The sequence below is a fragment of the Schistocerca nitens genome, chromosome 2 (genome assembly GCF_023898315.1).
Source record: "Schistocerca nitens isolate TAMUIC-IGC-003100 chromosome 2, iqSchNite1.1, whole genome shotgun sequence".
NCBI classification, from domain to species: domain Eukaryota; kingdom Metazoa; phylum Arthropoda; class Insecta; order Orthoptera; family Acrididae; genus Schistocerca; species Schistocerca nitens.
The window spans coordinates 741,066,341-741,085,534 of NC_064615.1; the positions used below are offsets into that span (position 1 = coordinate 741,066,341).

Genomic DNA, 19,194 nt, shown 5'->3' on the forward strand with positions numbered 1-19,194 from the left:
TTGACTGTAACGCACACTTACGCTGGTGTTTCAGCCCTACGGCCGTACCAGTATCGGCACCTAGCGGCAAGCCATGACACTAACACTACTAATAACACAAATCCTGCAGCGCACATTCTGAAAGTCATTCCTATATAGTTGGGTGCCCGTTAGTCAATAGTTTTTCGTCAACGCTGGTCCAAGTAGAGAAAATTTTGATATAACCAGCCTGTATATGGTTCGTACCCTGTCTGACCTGTACCAAAGATGTTATCATTTTATAAACTCTTGGCAATGTGGAGCTTCCATTTCTGTCACTTTCATTTCTGATTAAGCCCTGCATATACAACAAATCTGGACGAGATCGATGATGACGAGTAGGCGCGGTTCCCTAGTAAGAAAACTAGTGATCCTTCTAGTGACCATGTTTCTTGGGCCGTCACCTTTTTCCCCCTTGCCGCCTAAATACTGGCGATGAAACTGTTTTACACGACCTAGTTTCGAAGTGACCACCTCAAGGTCGTGCGCCTATTGTGTAATTAGCGACGTCGGCCGAGATAACGGCTGGAACTGCAAGTCAGTACCAGTCGTGCAATGCGAGGTGCTACGGAGATGTCACGTGACGAGCAGCGTAAGAGGAAGACATTAGGGAGGACGTTCTTTGTGTGAGGTGTGACGTAGCAGCATTATCGGCGCGTCCCTGCAACCATCGCCACGGCCAATAGTACGCCGGGTAAATATTGTGGAGGCGGTCCACGGCGTGGCCGAACGCGATGCTGACCTGCACTGCGCCCGCTTTGTTTGTTTATGCTGCGCGCGCATCCCGTGACGTGGCCAGCCGGAGGCTGTGGTGGGGCGCCGCGGAGCGCCTAAGTAGTGGTCGCCGAGCGGGTCTCGGCGCAGTCTACTGTCAGCTGAGCTCGCGGAAGAGAGCCGAGCCAACCCACTTCAGAGATGGCCAGCTGCTTCGCGCAACAAAGCGCCGACTGTCCGCTGCTGCGACTCCTGCAGAAGGCGATCGACGTGTTGGCGAATGGCATCACCGAACTCTGCCGCCGCATTCGCTCCGTCTTCAGACGTAAGCGCTCCCAATTGTTGCACCTTAGTTACTTATTTAGCAGTGTAGTGCTTGCAAGTAGATCTGAGTAATTAACGTGAACGTACTTGTAACACAGTGGTATAGCTTCAGGTTTTTTCACACTATGCTGGAATGTGCTGGTCTTGTAGTTCTTTTCTTTGTGGTGTAAAGGAATTAATTTTTAGGTAAACAATTTGGTTTCTTGTAATACACATCTCACAGCATTAAAAATTAATTTTGATCAACAATTTGTTCATTCCTTTATGGTTGTACAAATGTAATTCCAAGTCATCCAATCGGCTCATAGAGGGTGTATGTTATCTTCTGATTGCCTGACGTTACACCACCACTCCTACGAAGTTAAAAGAATGAAATGAATTGGAGTTATAATGCTCTGAAACACATAAGTAAACGATCGGAATTTAGTTTCTTTCCTGTACAGTGAACTTTTTACCTTTATAAAATAATACTATAACAAGCACAATTTCGATAGAGTTTAGATTTTCCAGCATTTGGTGACGTCGATACGTTCTCGTGTGGAGACATCTAAATGTTTCCATATTTCGGCAAGCTGTTTTGTCACCAACGTTAGTCTTTTCCAAATTTAGTACTGACAGTGCATGTACCCGTAACACAATACTCTAACAAGTACAAATGCATATGAAACGAGCAGATGTATACATATTCGTATAAGATCTAAATTACTACTTTACTGGTTTCCAGAAATATTCTCTATTTTATGTTAACATGTATTTCTTTCCATTTTTGTTTACCACTGAGATTTCCTTGATATATTAAGCTCTCGACTACATTTTTGTAGTCTGTGACCAATGAACGTGTACTGTGTCTTATTGTTGATGTGTGTCTTCATACACAGATATTCGTTGCTGGTTGACACAACAAATATCAGTTAATTGTCAGAATGACACAAAATAAATTTCTCGTCTCACAAAGCCAAATATAAAGTGTTTCTACAAGAATCGGGTATGCGTAAAAGGTGACATTATTACCCATTCTGAAGACAAAAGAAATCGTATAAACATATTCCTGAATGTTTCCTTATAAACAGTTGTCTGAAGCTGTCAGGAATAAGAGAGGCCCAAGTGACAATTTTCATTTGCAGTTCACATTAAGACCTTGCTATTCTTTCCAGCTCGTGCAGATAAATTCTGTGCCACTAAACGCTGCTGATATTTGATTCCTAGTTTAAAGGTTCAAATGGCTCTGAGCACTATGGGACTTAACTGCAGTGGGCATCAGTCACCTAGAACTACTTAAACCTAACTAACCTAAGGACATCACACACATCCATGCACGAGACAGGATTCGCACCTGCGACCGTAGCGCTAGTTTAAAGCGCACTAAATAGTTCAAATGCAAGCGAACAATTAGTCTCTTATTTGTAATGCTTATCCGTAAACTTTAGTCTTGAAATAATGCCAAAAGGTGATACTCTAACGTGGGAAGATAGTGTACTGCGTGGCAGTGAAGTGTTTGGCAGCTCACTAGCCGTGAGTTTCAGTTTATTTGCATGATATTTTCTCATCAGGATAGTACTCTGTATTTTGCTTGACATAGGTCTTTTAACGATCTTATTTAAGGAAATAACACCTTCAGCGCCGGGACACAAAGTATTCACAACAATAACTCCGGAACACCTGATAATGCCCGTCAGCTGTAGCTTTTATTTATTCAGATTTCTAACAACAGCTACGTATTCGCTGGATCCACTATGAATAATATGCTGCAAATATAATACTTCCTTATCTACTGCATTCCCAAATACATAAAGAGGAAGATTATTGTCTGTATGCCTCCAGAAGTGCCCTGATCTGTCGTACGTTGTTTATATGCTTCTTAGCCAATTACCCAACAGTCAGAATTATAACATTGCTCCTGTGTTCCACAACAGCGTTCCGTGAAAATAAGGTCGTCTTTCTGCAAAATATCGAGTAGTCCGCAGCTCGTGGTCGCGCGGTAGCGTTCTCGCTTCCCGCGCCCGGGTTTCCGGGTTCGATTCCCGGCGGGGTCAGGGATTTTCTCTGCCTCGTGATGACTGTGTGTTGTGTGATGTCCTTAGGTTAGTTAGGTTTAAGTAGTTCTAAGTTCTGTGGGACTGATGACCAAAGATGTTAAGTCCCATAGTGCTCAGAGCCATTTGAACCATATCGAGTAGAAAAGCGGAAAGCAGACTAATTTTGCGAAGTACTCAGTGAAGGTTTACATACTGGGAAAAGAAACACATCACAAAAATTAGCATTAACACCAGGAACTAAATATTGTTTAAATAATTTCATACTGTGCTGTTACTGAGACACAAAGTAAGACAATGTTGTGCATCTTTTTCATTTATTGCGTTCGTTGCAACATATTCATTGAGTTCTGGTAAGGACTTTCAAGATTACCTCTCACTGAATGTAGCTAACTGAACAATTGTGTAACTATTAATAATCAACATTACGTTGTCAGTTATGTAGATGAGGAAAACTGGCTCTGACTAAGCGAACACGTCACACCAGTAGCGCTTTCTGCGAGAGTCGCTAGAGCTTACGCTACTGGTCGACTACAAGGAAATATTCATGTACCTGTCTGTCCAGTCCCGGCGTGCTTGGTCATAGATGCAACGGTCTTTTCTTTCCTGTTTTAATGTAAACACGCCTGCGGCATGCAGGTCGCTCCAGACAGCGCAGCAGGCGGACGAGTGCTTCGCGGGCTGCGTCACTTACAGGCCCACTAGTTTACAGCTCCCGGTCTGTATTGGAGGTCGGGAAGTTACCTCAGCGTCATCAGCGCTTAAGTAACAAAATTACATCATTCGCTTGCATCCTGGATCCGCTTACATGAACTGAAGGAGTTCTTGTTTCTCGCTTCTACATTCTTAATCGAGAGAGGAGATATAATGGCTATGATGATTGTCTAACGCAGCGAACGTAATTCCTTCGCATCCCAGCAGTATATTTTACATTTGCATTTGCGCAAGCATGAGCTTATATATTCGTATGAGTTTCACGTATGTCTCGATAAAAGAACTGACGATACTGAAACACAAGTTATCAGCCATTGATGGGCCTCACAAACTCACAGCTTTCCAGTGTAAACTTAATGTTCTAAATAGCTATCAACTTACTGTTCGTAGGAATCGTGTAATCACATTAGAAACACAGTTGTTGATTGTCATTACTTGAGTAGTTAACATAAAGTGTCTAAACAGTGGAAACGGCAATTGTACCTGTCCGGTAGGGTTTTGAAACTCGGAGCCCTCGTAAAGACATGTCAGTCCAAACTAAACTATTACTGGAGAGTCATTTTTAGTTGTAACAGGCATTTGAGACGAAATACAAAGTTACCCAAAATTTCCGGTTCATCTAGAATGCAGTCTTAGTTGTAGGGACATCTAAGAGCATTGTTGACATTGGTAGTATTTTTATTAGCTATTCCCATTTTTATAACTCGTCAGTTACAATCGTGACACTTACGCTGTATTTACAGAGAAAATACCTTAAGAATATGCAGGACAAAGCGGTTTATGAGGCTTTGCGAGAACTGCTGATTTCTCAATGCAGACTGTGGGGCTGTGTCAATATTAACGTCATCATTTATGTTTTTGTTTGAACAGTATCGTAAGTACTGTTTTCTTTGTATTACGAAGGTCAGAATTAAAATCGTGGCAGCAGGATTCTGAATACACTCTCATGTCGAGTAATTTATTTTCCTCCTCCTGTGTATTTATAGCACCCTAAACCACCTTGTATGCTACACTGTTGATATCATCATCGTCAGTAGTTGTTCAACCATGCGGCAGGGCCTCTCCCTTATTGAGCATTTCTATTCAGTTATGCGTAGATCTCGCTTCCCTCCATTACACGGTCCGTTAATTGATATCCCCTTCTTCTCACCCTTTTTCTCTTCACTATTTCTTCAATTTCTTGCTGCAGTAATAGCAGTATTCTCAGGGTATAGCATAGCCAATTTTCATTTGTTTTCGTTGTGGTTTGTAAGAGGTTCCAGTCCTGAACTCTTACCAACACCGCCTCGTCCCTTAACCCCTCTTTCCAACTCGAGCCCTCTAGTTTTTATACTCACACTCCCAGTACGTCTAGCCTTCTTCCTCATCTTTCTCAACGTCCAAGTCTCTGCGACGTACAAAAACCTATTTTCAGCACACAGGGTGGTTCGGAACAGTCTGACGAGCGTGTAAGGGTATCGCAGGGTAGGTTGTGGTGATAAATAATTGTTAAGAAAAAAATTCGATACGTTTCGCCGTTTTAGAGTTAATTAGCATTGAAGTTAGCCAATCAGGTCGTTGTGCACGAATTCAGGCTGCCCGCTAGATAAATTGTCAGTTGTTCTCATAGCGTAGATGATAGGGCACGAGACTGCTCAGCTTTTGACTAGGGTTGCATCCAATTTTTGTATAGCTCTTTTGTTCGGTTTTAAGAAACCAAAGGAAAAACACGTTTGGCTACACCATCTCTGGTGGGCCAATTGAATTTATGCGCTCAACGCCATAATTGGCTAATTTCGATGCTAATTAATTCGGGAACGGCGTAACGTATCGAAAGTTTATTGCTAAGGATTTTTTCTCAGCAAGATCTACCCTGCAATACGCCTACAAGTTTTCCAGATTGTTTCTGATCATCCTGTAAATCATTTGGCCGATATCTCCCTTAGGTTATTATTCAATGACCCACTAAACAATTTCTTCTCTTTGTTCAACGGCTCCTTAGCTATCGCAATTTTCAATCTAATTTTTGTTTTGCTATAGCACCGAAAGTTCTCCATGCATGGAAGTCTACGGTGTCCGTCCTGACAGTAGATTATGGCGACCCCAGGTATACTGTCGGTTAACAGTAGTTCCCGACATGATGTAATATAATAAGAAACCGTAGACGGGACAGTATGATTCACAAAATTCAAATAATTAGCTTCGGTAGTGAGATGTTTGGCGGAGTTAATGTATTTTCATCCTGTACCTGTGTAGATACGGACATACACTGATAAGCTAAAACACTATGGCCAACACCCATTCCGACACTGAATGCTGACTTGTGATTCTGTGGGCACGTGACGTGGTAAGGGAAGCATTTGAGCGAAGCAGAGACGAATGGGGAATCATTCTGGCGACAATAAGTCGCACAAATGGGGAAATACACTGGCGTAAGCGATTTTTGGCCCTGAGCACTATGGGACTTAACATCTGTGGTCATCAGTCCCCTAGAACTTAGAACTACTTAAACCTAACTAACCTAAAGACACCACACACATCCATGCCCGAGGCAGGATTCGAACCTGCGACCGTAGCAGTCGCGCGGTTCCGGACTGAGCGCCTAGAACCGCTAGACCACTAAGCGATTTTTACGGAGGTTAAATTACTGTGGTGCTGCACCTGGGACGAGCATCTCGGAAACGGCGATGCTGGTCGGCTGTTCGCGTGCTGTGTCTTCAGTATCTATGGAATATGGATGAAGATGAAGAAACTATGAATAGGCGACAAGAATTTGAACGTCCATACATCATCACAATAAATAGGGATCGAAGGCTTGCCCGTTCATTTTAGCGCGATCTGTGGCAGATCTGGTGACAGAGTGCGATGCTGGCGGAGACACAAGTGTTGCGGAGTACACTGTTGAGCGCACATTATTGAACTGGTGTTTCGCAGCAGAAAACCCCTACGTATTCCCATGTTGATCCGACAGCATCGTCAATTATGCTTGTAGTGAAATCAGACAGTGGGTCAAACCGGGTCGATGGTAGTTTACAGACACGCAGTCATCCAGGCGAACAGCTGTTGCCGACCGGTGTGGCCGAGCGGTTCTAGGCGCTGCAGTCTGGAACCGCGCGACCGCTACGGTCGCAAGTTCGAATCCTGCCTCGGGCATGGATTGTGTGATGTCCTTAGGTTAGTTAGGTTTAAGTAGTTCTAAGTTCTAGGGGACTGATGACCTTAGCAGTTAAGTCCCATAGTGCTCAGAGCCATTTTTGAACAGCTGTTCGAAGAATTCACCGTATCACAGAGACAGGCCTGTAGGAGCAGAATTATGTTATGGGGGTGGGGGATTCACCTGGGCTTCCATGGGACCGAAGGCACCATGACAGCTGTGGACTATTAGGGACCACCTGTATCCCATTATGAAACTTTTCTGGCAGATTAAAACTGTGTGCTGGACCGAGACTCGAACTCGAGACCTTTGCCTTTCGCGGGCAAGTGCTCTACCGCAGGAGAGCTTCTGCAAAGTTTGGAAGGTAGGAGACGAGGTACTCACAGAAGTAACGCTGTAAAGACGGGGTGTGAGTCGTGCTTGGGTATCTCAGATGGTAGAGCACTTGCCCGCGAAAGGCAAAGGTCCCGATTTCGAGTCTCGGTCCGGCGCACAGTTTTAAAATGCCAGGAAAGTTTCATATCGGCGCACACTCCGCTGCAGAGTGAAAATATCATTCTGGACGTATCCCATTATGCTTGATGTCTTCCTCAATATCTATGGCATCTTGCACCCGGACAACAGTTTGTGTCAAATGGTTCAAATGGCTCTGAGCACTATGGGACTTATCGTCTGAGGTCATCAGTCCCCTAGACTTAGATCTACTTAAACGTAACTAACCTAAGGACATCACACACATCCATGCCCGAGGCAGGATTTGAACCTGCGACCGTAGCAGCAGCGCGGTTCCGGACTGAAGCGCCTAGAACCGCTAGGCCACAACGGCCGGCAGTTTGTGTCACAAGGCCATAATGGTGCTGCAGTGGTTTGAGGAGCAGCGCAGTGAACTCACGTGACGTCTTGACCATTAAATTCTGCTTGTCTGAATTCTGTAAAACACAACTAGGACGCTATCGGGTGCCAGCTCCTCACTCACAAATCATCCGCCCGCAAAAGACGGGAACTGTGCGTACGCATCTGGTGCCACAAATCTCTGGGAACCTACCAAGTACGTGTAGAATCCATGGCACGCAGGATCACTGCGGTATTGCGTATCAGAGGTGGACCAACAGGCTTGGAAGCAGGCGGCCGTAATGTTTTGGCTCACCATTGTGTATGTTGCCAGACAGCGGCTGGCGAGGTGCGTCATGGTGCTGGGAGAGCCGGCGTGCGGAAAGCGTTTCTTGTTGGCCTTGGCGGCGGGCAGTCCCAGCAGCAGCTGAGCCACGCGCCGCAGCTAGCTGCCAGCTGCCGGCGGCTGCAGCTGTCCCTGAACTCCGCAGCCGCGCCGGTCGTGCAGCAAGTACCCCGCACTGCGGGTAGACTGCCCGCAGGCGCCAGCTGCCATCTCCCATCCAAACCAGAGCCGTCACCACTGGTAGATGTTCTTATCAGGCAAAGTCACTCGGGAGGAGCACTCGCGTAACTTTTGGACCGGCTTCACAAGGGGCCACTTAGTAGCGCTGCTCTATGGTTAGCAAGCAGAGCCTTGGCTGACACTGATAGAGCTGCTACAGTGCGTAAACGTGCAGGAAGCTCTGTTCACCTCGTGTAAAATAGGATATTTCGTTAAATTCTTAACAAAATCTGTCGAAAATTATGATAGAGACTTGCTGCCTTCTGCATAACTTCGTCAAGGAAAGAGTTGGGTATACGTCTGTAAAACACATTTTCTGTTGCTGGACTACAGGATGAGATGCCAGTAGACAACTCTCTACCTGGAAACTGTACTAAAAGCAACTGAACAACATTTTCTGAGAACGAGGGCTACTCAGAAAGTAAGAGACGTTTTTTAATAAAAAAATTAACAATATGGACGAATGAGATTTTGTTGTATACATTTTAAAGGTACACTCTGAAGCTGCTTTTCTACATAATCGCCTTCAAACTGAGGCAATTACTGTACGTGACACAAGTTTTTCTGTAGAAATCTTCCACCTCCCAGTGGAACCCCTGGTTTATACCGGCGTGCAGCTTAACGTCAGTATCAAAGCGCTGTGTAGTGATCCATGTCTTCATTGCTGGGAAGAGGCGGTAGTTGCGAAAGTTCCGTAATAATGAAACGACGATTTTCACAAATTTGATCTCTGCTTTTCATCACCAGTTTGTCAGTCAGAAAGCTAGGCATACCACTGCGGTCCTCAAATGACCTTTCGAAAGGCTATACACAGAAATTTTTCTGGAACATTAATATCGTTTATACTTCAAGAAGACAGCTGTTGTGTAATAGTTGGCACTTTCTCCTTCCGTGCTCGATATGGTATCATGTGTTACTTTCTCCTATTCTGCTGTGTGCAAAAGATCGAAGGACAGTATTTCTGTACTTCCCTCCAACCCACACCGTACAGTGGCTTACGAATGTTACGGTGTGCGTGAGTAGACGAAAACACCTTTCAGTAATGCGAATGGTACCGTTGGCTGCTAACTCATTTATAGGGGAAGGGAAGATACACAAAATCCATGAAGACTGAGGGATTAACGCTCTTCTATCCGTAGAATCATCCCAAGATATAAAAATACCATCCCTTTTTTTCCAGTCGACTGTTTCTATAAGACTATTGTATTTCTTAAAGAGGTGCATATGTAGTATGTTGCGTTGTCTTTGCTGGACCTACCTCTCAGACGATTCAGAAGCGTAAAACTTTTGATAAACTAGGAATAAAATCATTGAAACTTTGTCACCATTTTTCTCCTCCAGCCGGCCGCGGTGGTCTAGCGGTTCTAGGCGCTCAGTCCGGAACCGCGCGACTGCTACGGTCGCAGGTTCGAATCCTGCCTCGGGCATGGATGTGTGTGATGTCCTTAGGTTAGTTAGGTTTAAGTAGTTCTAAGTTCTAGGGGACTGATGACCACAGATGTTAAGTCCCATAGTTCTCAGAGCCATTTTTTCTCCTCCAAATGTGAAAATATTTTGTTGACGCCGAGTTACATAGAGAGAAACGATCATCATACGGAACGATATAGACGTTCTTTTTTACCACACACTGTTCGAGAGTGGAATAATAGTTATTGTGCAGGTGGTACGATGAACTTTCTGCCAGGCACTTAAGTGTGATTTGCAGAGTATCGATGTAGATGTAGATCTAGAATCTGAGTGCGAGCAGTTTCGGCACTGTAATTATACAGGTTCCAACGTTAGCGAAGTGTTTAGCGCAGGCTATTTAGAACTGAATTACGAAGTGCGTTGCGCTGATAGGTAATTTAACTGGAGAGGAGAAACAGAAGCTAGAAGCTACAGGTAGGCGAGAGTGTCCTTTAAGGACGAACATTCTGTTTCCAGTATGAATGAGCAAACAAATACCACAGATCAATCGATATCCGTATGTTTGCTTCCGGCGATAGTCCTTATTGGAGTTTATTCTACAGAGATATCAATGTCCCGGCGCCACGGGTCAGAGCCGAAGGTCACTACTCCAGGGCAGCACTCTCTGGGGTTGTTTGCCATTGCCCGAATAAATCGGACGAGTTCAGTTGTAAATTATGAACCACTTCTATAAGAAAACATTGTGTATCACTGTTTGGGAGAAACATATAATCGATAGGTCTGCAATATCCATTTGTGTGTGTGCTTTTTTTCTTTATTTTTTCGAGTAGAGTTCCACAGTATTTGTTGAACGATAAATGAGGCAAGGAGTCCTCTGTTCGGAAATCGATCTACACGCTATTTTTGATCTGTACAATCGATCTGCACGACATTTTTGGCCTGTAAATAGCCTTGAGTTTCTCTCTGTTGGAATTATGTCTGCGACACGTTTAATTTAACATAGAGAATGGAAAGTAATTTATTTTTCTCTCTGGGTGTTCAAGGATTTATGGTCATTGTCGAAGTAGAAATCGACACAGCTGTAGACCAAACTCTTGTAGACGTCGTCAACCGCCAATTCATTCGCTACTTGCTGTTTTAAATTTAGGCCAAGGGGCTCAATTTTCTAAGCTGTTTGTTACTGAGTAGTGTGAAGGTGATTTCTAATTTCGTGATCACAATCACTTTTTTATTCTTGCTTATCTCCACAGTTTTCATCTTATAGTTAGTGTGGTGTCTAGGAAGCGTGCATAGTCGGTTTGCTAGATAAGCAATTCAAACAAATCGTATTAATGAGTTTTGTTACAATAAGATAAATTACTGTACTTAACTTTTGCGATTACACAGATATGTCGCAAGCAAAGGGCGACATTCAAAATAAGCAATCTTCTTCGTTACAGACAATTCCCAAGTCTATGATACATAGAGAGTACAAGCGAAGTAACTAGAGTTTACGTTGCTGTAGAACTCGCTAATCTTGAAGCTGCTATTGAACTGGGTCCTCACCACTCGGTCGCGGCGCTTATGTCCTCTTCACCTAGGGGCCGCAGCTGTCGCGTTGTCGTCCTGAAGAAGGGTCGGTCAGCGTGCTATTGGCTGACTTCTTCTCACAGCCCTCTTGTCTTTCGTTCCCCACTGGCGTGCCGGCGCTTAACTTTACGCCGTAACAGTTATGGTCTCGAACCTGTTTCAAGGGAAAAAAACTGGGTCATGCTCTGGCGTAAATATACGAGTGGTAAATGATTGCTTAGAGGTGACAAGAATGAGCAGACTAAATCAGTAATTTTGTCTGAAAATTTCCCCATCAAATAAAAGTGAGAATTGCATATAAATCGACTTTCTTGTTTAGCTGATAGTGATTTGGAGCACATTATTATGACCGTCACCTTAAGGAAATGTATGGAAGCATTTCTAAGACTACAAAACCAAAGTCTTATGGCTGTGTAGGTCCATCTTTTCAGAGCTGGTTGCGGGACTCGACTGTTTTAGAGGATGTCAAATCAAACACCTTTCAGCCGTCTAGTTTTGGCTATTTACTACGCCATCTTCATGCCCCTGACCGACATGTTGGAAGATTCCACCTCGGTTCTGGTCAAAACAGGGGCCAGCAAGATTTCTGCTTGCTCTAGCGATCACTTTAACCATCATTGCGGTTAGTGATTTATGGTTCTATCCTTTGTTAATCCTAGCATATATCATGCGATGCGTCGCTGCTTTCACATTTTTTGTGCTTGTTGTTTGTGAAAATGATAAATATCGATATGGTTACCATTTCATACTAAACTGATTGTCCTACCCCATTCCCTCCCCCTATCCTCCGCTTACAAACGCGATTGGATTAGCTGTTTTCCGGTTGAAGGAACACAGGGATACACAATTTGCGATAGCAAGAAGGCATATCGATTTCAAATCAACCATGTTGGAAATTTTCACTTTAAATGGGTGTGTAATGAAAATTTGTCGAGAGTGAAACTGGCTTTATGAATATAGAGCGTCCATTGAAAGATTTTTTTGAAAAAGACAGGACTGCCAACAAGCTGCAGGATGACGTTGTTTGTTCGGTGTTTAGTTTCTATGGCATTGTCTTGTCCTCGTCAACTTAAACACTCATACTAGTTTACTAGCGCCAGCCGTTCTCTCGCCCTAACTAGTCAGTATGGCCTTTTACATGGACCAGAAGCAGGTAATTCAATGTAAGCTAGCCATTTAACAAACAGCCACGTTGCAACTTCTCGGCGATCGTCACTTTCTTTTTGAAATAGTCAGAATTTTCCGGACACTACCTTCAGAAAATACACCGTTGATGATGATCATGACATGTTCTGCTCATAACGCAGATCCGTCAATGCAAGTTCTGCATTTTGCACTCCTCCCGGTTCAAATCGCGCTAAGCACTATGGGACTTAACATCTGAGGTCATCAGCCCCCAGATATAGAACTACTTAAACCTAACTAGCCTAAGGACATCACACACATCCATGCCCGAAGCAGGATATGAACCTGCGACCGTAGCAGCAGCGCGGTTCCGGACTGAAGCGCCTAGAACTGCTCGGCCACAGCGGCCGGCACTGCTCCCGGTTTTCCGCCATTCTTTTTGTAGCTGTTTTTGATTAATTAATCTTGATGTCAGTTAGCTGATACCTTCTTCTTTCTCTAGTCCTTCTCAGTATATCGTGAGCAGTTTCATATGGAGTTGCGTGTTTAAACTGCAACTGATGAAAACGGGCGTGTTTAGGTGAGTGTGAATAGTGAATGGTAACGGGGGCGCATGGTAGTGTGGCGTAAGGCGGTGGGAGGAGCAGAGACTTCAGAAAATACATCGTTCATGACGATAATGATGATCACAGAAGTCATGATGCATTCTGTCCATAACGCAGGTCTGTCACTGCAAGTTCATCATTCTTCACTCCTTCCAGTTTTACGCCTTCCTTTTCGTAGCTGTTTATGGCGCAATAATCTTGATGTCGTCAATTGTCTGATATCTTCTTCTTTTTATGGTCCTTTACAATATATCGTGAGCAGTTTCATATTCAGTATCGTGTTTAAGTTCCAATTGACGAATATGGGCGTGAGTAGATGGACGTGAAGACGTGAATAGAGATGGGGGAGGTGGTAAGTGCGTGTGAAGGGGTAAGATGGGCGGGTACTGGATGACGGCCGTGTCCATAGAACGCTCAGTTTCGAAAAAGAAACTGGAAGGAATAACTTTGGCCGGTTTTGCCCGCATCTCGTGGTCGTGCGGTAGCGTTCTCGCTTCCCACGCCCGGGTTCCCGGGTCCGATTCCCGGCGGGGTCAGGGATTTTCTCTGCCTCGTGATGGCTGGGTGTTGTGTGATGTCCTTAGGTTAGTTAGGTTTAAGTAGTTCTAAGTTCTAGGGGACTGATGACCATAGATGTTAAGTCCCATAGTGCTCAGAGCCATTTTGAACCATTTGGCCGGTTTTCCTGAAAAACATACTAATTCGGTTTATTCTTACAGCCATGTTGTGTAGCTTGCTGCTTGGTAGTCAGAGCACGTGGTCTGAGCGCTTTTGTGGTGTCTTGTGGCTTAAGTGGAGGCGGTAGCTTCTGGTGGTGGTGGTGGTGGTGGTGGTGGTGGTGGTTATAGCGAGGGCAGAAGCCGCGGGTGCAAGCGCGTCGGTCGGTGCCGCAGGCTGGCGGTGCGGCGCGTTCCCCGCCGACGTGTCCGGGCGTCGAGCCCCGTCGGGCCCCCTGCGCTGCTCCGTGGAGCTGCCGGAGCACGCGGAGGTGGCATCGGCGAGGGCGACCCTCGAGTCGTCGTGGGCGTCCCCGTGCCCGTCTGTCTCGGGCGAGGCGCCTTCCGCCACCGACTCCTGGGACGAAGACGACTGGGACGCTCGCAGCTTTGTCAGCGCCACCAGCTCCGTCGGGGGCGCCATCTTCTGAGCTCCACCGCGCTAGTACGTCCCGCCTCTGTCCTCTTCTCTGCTATCCTTCTTGTCCGCTTTAGACTTCTGTCTGCTCCAGTAGCTGCCCCGCCCTTCAAACTGATCAGTTGCTATTGGCCAGAAGCTCCATTGGCTACCGTTGATCTTCGTAATCTTCTCCATAAGTTTCGAAACGAAATTCTGTTTTCAGGTTCTTAACTCTTAAAGTATCTGATTTGGTCACAGAAGTTCCACACTTACTTCGTCGTTTTCATTTTTTTCTTTATATTAATCTTTTTACGATTAGTTTCACGCCTGCACCCTCATTCGTATACAGGCTGGTTATAACTGAACTTACGCTATTTGACAGTGGCCCCCACGAACGAGTGCGATCGTAGGAAAATGAAACTTATTGGAAACAATTACGTGGGTGGGAAATATGATAGTGGCAACTATTTATTTACAGCTCATACAAAATAGATGTGTGTTTCAAAGTTTTACTGACCTTTAAAGTAGTCACCAGCATTGTGCATACCCCGTTGCCAGCGATGTGGGTCGTAGGATACTCTTAGCAATGCCAGTAGTGGTGACAGTTCGAGCGGCACGGTCTATTCCCGACGAATTTGTAGCAGTTCTGAAGCGAATGGTGTGAAGTGTTTCCTTCAGTTTAGAAATCTAGTTGAAATCACGAGGGCTTAAGTCACGGGAGTGCAGTACGTCGTATAGCACGTAGCAGCCCCATCAGTCAAACAAATCAGCAACAGTTTGCACTGTACGTGCTTCAGCATTGTCCTGCAGAAAGTGTCATTACTTCTGTCTCTGTGCTTTTAATTTTTGGAACACAACCTACGACCAGTTTAGAGACAGAAGTGATGACAATTTCTGCAGGACCTTACCATCATTTTGCAAGACAATGCTCAAGCACGTACAGTGCAATCTGTTGCTGATTTGTTTGACTGATGGGGCTGCTACGTGCTATACGACGTACTGCACTCCTGTGACTTAAGCCCTCTTGAGTTCAACTTTATTTCTAAACTGAAGGAAACACTTCACGGCATTCGCTTCAGAACAGCTACAAATTCGTCGGGCAATAGACCGCGCCGTTCGAATTGTCAGCACAACTGTCACTGCTAAGAGTATCCTACGACTTCCACATCGCTGGCAACAGTTTATACATATTACTGGTGACTACTTCGAAGGACAGTAAAACTTTGAAACAAAAAAATGGTTCAAATGGCTCTGAGCACTATGGGACTCAACTGCTGAGGTTATTAGTCCCCTAGAACTTAGAACTAGTTAAACCTAACTAACCTAAGGACGTCACAAACATCCATGCCCGAGGCAGGATTCGAACCTGCGACCGTAGCGAACTTTGAAACACATATCTAATTTGTACCAGCTGTAAATAAATAGTTTCCACTATTAAAGTTCCAACACTCGTATAAGGTCATGCGAAAGAGGAATAACGCATAAACCGTTGGAAGAAACACTTTTTAATGGAGGGTAACATTCGTTAATTGCGTACCATGTTTACGATTGGGTTCACGAACATTCCTCAATGTGAAGACCATCCGCGTCCACTACAGCTTGCAACCGCGCTAGAGGTAACATTTCACAACAGTTAGCAGCACTTTTCGAACGGTAGACCACGGAATGTTCAGCTGTCATTTCACGGCTCGTACACTGGCTGAAGATCGCACATTGCGTCCAGAATTCTTAGTCGTGGCAACAGCAACTTCTGCAGCAATTTGTGGCGGAGTTGGCGGTCGGCCACTCCCAGAAGCAATTCCCAAATCGTCAGTTAATTCGAACTTGTGAATCGCGTTCTTCAATCCCGGCACGGTAAAAGGGCATCGACACTCGCGATGAGCAGCAGCAATATTACCATAGTTCTGACAAAACGTTGTTACGAGGAAAGCTCTGCTCACCACGTGTTGACTGCAGCGCACACTGATCCTTCTGTTTGAGCCCTAACAGTACCCGCGTAACGGCAAGTCATTATACTAACACTACTAACAAAGCAAATCCTGCGGCAGACAATCTTAACATCATTCCTATTATCCATATGATAAATAGTATTCCGTCTACGCTGACTCGAGTAATACAACTTTACTTGTGATTAACTTGTATATAGCCAAGCTATTGAGCAGGATTTGGCATCACTGTTGATTCACTAATCGCGAAAAAATATCTATAAATAAAATGAAAACAAAGTACGACTGAGGCATTTCTGTTTCCATAAGAAATACTGTTCTCTTTTATTGATGTTAGTATTGTTGATTTATCATATCAAAACATGCACGTCTATGCCTTGTTGTCCCATTGACACCTTCCACATCACGGCTCCACAAGTCGTACACACCACCACATAATTCGAAACTACTTCTCATGTTCTAGTCTGTTGTTTCTGTACGCAAATTAGTACATACCATCAAACTGAAACACAAGTTTTCCCCCTGCGAGTTCAAATGGCTCTGAGCACTATGGGACTTAACATCTGTGGTCATCAGTCCCCTAGAACTTAGAACTACTTAAACCTAACCAACCTAAGGATATCACACACATCCATGCCCGAGGCAGGATTCGAACCTGCGATCGTAGCGGTCACGCGGTTCCAGACTGAAGCGCCTATAACCACACGGCCACACCGGCCGGCCCTTGCGAGTTAATCTGCACACTGTGCAGCTACTAGTTATTACGTTACTCTTAATAACTATTCCGTAAAGGAACAAGGGTACTTCTAATAATGATATTTTAGAAAACAGAGTCTCTAAGGAACTGTTTCTGCGGCATCCAGCAGTTACTAATAGTGTACGGCAAGCTCGGAATCCAGATGTCAACTCTAGGTGCCGGAGTAATCGAAGGGAAGAGACACGTGGCTATCTGGATGTTACATGAAAATATAGCAGAATAGGGGAATGAATGGTGGTGCCAACTACAGAGGACGTCCAGCAAAATACCGCCTGACAGAAGAGTTCACTTTCATCCGGGGAAAAAAGAAGTTTCCATACTCAAAGTATTATATGGACCTCATGTTTCCTGAATTGAAGCCGAGACGGGCCATAAGATGTATTTCTTGACTAAAATGCAACAAAGCTCTATTTACATTTCACAGCTGTAAACGTAATTTGACATAGCCTCTACAAGGTCTTTAAATAACTCTTCGATTTTAATTGCGATGTTTTTTAAGTTACTCTTTCTTGTTGTAACAGTGTGATGCATTCAGAGCGTATTCGTCTCTTAACTAAGTGATAGTCTCTTAGGTACAGAAGAACTTTATAGTGATAGGTAATATACCATTTTGAGTAAAGTCTATGACAGAAATAATTGGGTTCAAATTGAGTTCCGTACCTCCTTACCACTACACCTATACCACTTTCCTTAGAATTCCAGTTCAAGATACAAACGGGTCGTTCCTAAACCTTCCAGACCGTGTTTTAAGTTGCAGGCGAAGGTTAAAACTAATTTATTTATTTTGAATAAACTTTTTGGCCTTGATGTCAATACAGAAAAGCTAGCAGCAGACGCAGTGAAAACGCGTTGAGCTGGCACAGATGTGGCCATATCCGTGAAGGTAATTTGTGTGTGTGTGTGTGTGTGTGTGTGTGTGTGTGTGCGTGTGTGCGTGTGCGTGTGCGTGCGCTTGTGAGTGAAAACAGGTTTTGTTGCTCTAAACCCCAGGCTATGAATAAATTTCATGAACAAAACGCAACTGTCTCCGAAACCGGTTTCCCAATCTTCGCACAGCAGATCAGTGGCCAACGATAATCACAGTTACAATACGCAGTAAATATATTTTCTCTACCGTATCATTTACTAATAACTTTCAGACTGCTCGATAAATTTACGACGGGTATTTACACCCAATGCTTTTTATTTTTAATTGACAACTGCATCATTAGTGCCCTGAAACTATATACAATGTACATAGTATGCTTGTAAATGAGTTTCTGTCATTGTTTTGCGTAATTCTTTGATCCCATTTGTTGAATTTTACCCGCCCATTTGACAGACTAGTTTATGATAAATTTTGGTATATAAAATGCGTAACTCTTCTTGAGTACACACAGGGTTCTTACATTGGAAATCATATGATTCCACAGCATTCAAAGATATATCAAATGCGTAACTGAAAAACGAATAAAAACTGGAAAAAAGTTTTTCAGTTCGGATTGAGACGGCAGAAACTGTGGTTATTCAAGGTCATTACGCCAGGAAAACAGTTTTTCTAAACTCTCGGGCTGCAATCGTGAGGAACATTTTAAACGGAGCCTAACCTAGTCGTTGTTCCTGCAGTTAGTCATGGGAAGAGCCTGAAGGCTACTCACTCCACATGGCAGCTCTGTGCAGCAGGTTGCATAGATGTAAGTTACGCATCAGTAATTCGAGCTGCAATACACTTATTTGCCTGCGCTGAGATAACGTTAATGTTAATTCACTGAGAGCACAGCGTCGTGCAGCAGAGCGTAAGATAGACGTAGCGCCAGCTTGAGTCAGCGTGGGTCAACGGTCCGACGACACGCGGCGTGGCTTGCTTGCGTTTCACACACTGACACTGTGGTGGCGTGGAGGAGCCGGCTTGTAATGGACCGCCTGGGGTATACGGGGCTCATCTGCTGATAGCCGGCCAGAGATAACGGCCACGCCTTTGTCCCCTGTGGTGACTAAGCGCGAGTGTGACCAACTGATCCTTACCGCTCTCAGTGCGATGAGTAAGCTCTCGGCACAACCGCTGCTGCTAATATAGCTGCTGGAGTAGATAGATGGCGAATGCTATTCTTGGCTTGTTGCCATATGTGCTGAATATCTCGCAAAGACCTTCTGATGATATCTGATGTCTCCACACTGCACGAAATGAATCCATTAGCGACTGGTTTACCTTAATGTGTTCTCACTGAAGACGTTATACGAATATTTTACTTACATGTACACATCTAGTCTCGTGATTTTAGTTTATTTTCGAATCATTTATTAATAACATTCTCATTAGACAAGAGCAGTGGTCCTGACACATTTGAACTTAAGTTG

General features: G+C 44.4%; 1 protein-coding gene across 2 annotated transcripts in view; it reads left to right on the forward strand.

Moving 5' to 3' along the window:
• Positions 1–892: 892 nt before the first annotated feature.
• Positions 893–19,194, forward strand: part of LOC126236957 (uncharacterized) — a 28,702-nt gene continuing 10,400 nt past the window's right edge. The window contains exons 1-2 of one of the 2 annotated variants that reach the window (XM_049946655.1): positions 893–1,057; positions 13,932–14,199. In XM_049946655.1, the coding sequence (XP_049802612.1) occupies positions 1,013–1,057; positions 13,932–14,199 (313 nt within the window). In that variant the 5' untranslated portion in view covers positions 893–1,012. The remainder of the gene's footprint in view (positions 1,058–13,931; positions 14,200–19,194) is intronic. The other variant, XM_049946656.1, reaches the window with a different exon arrangement.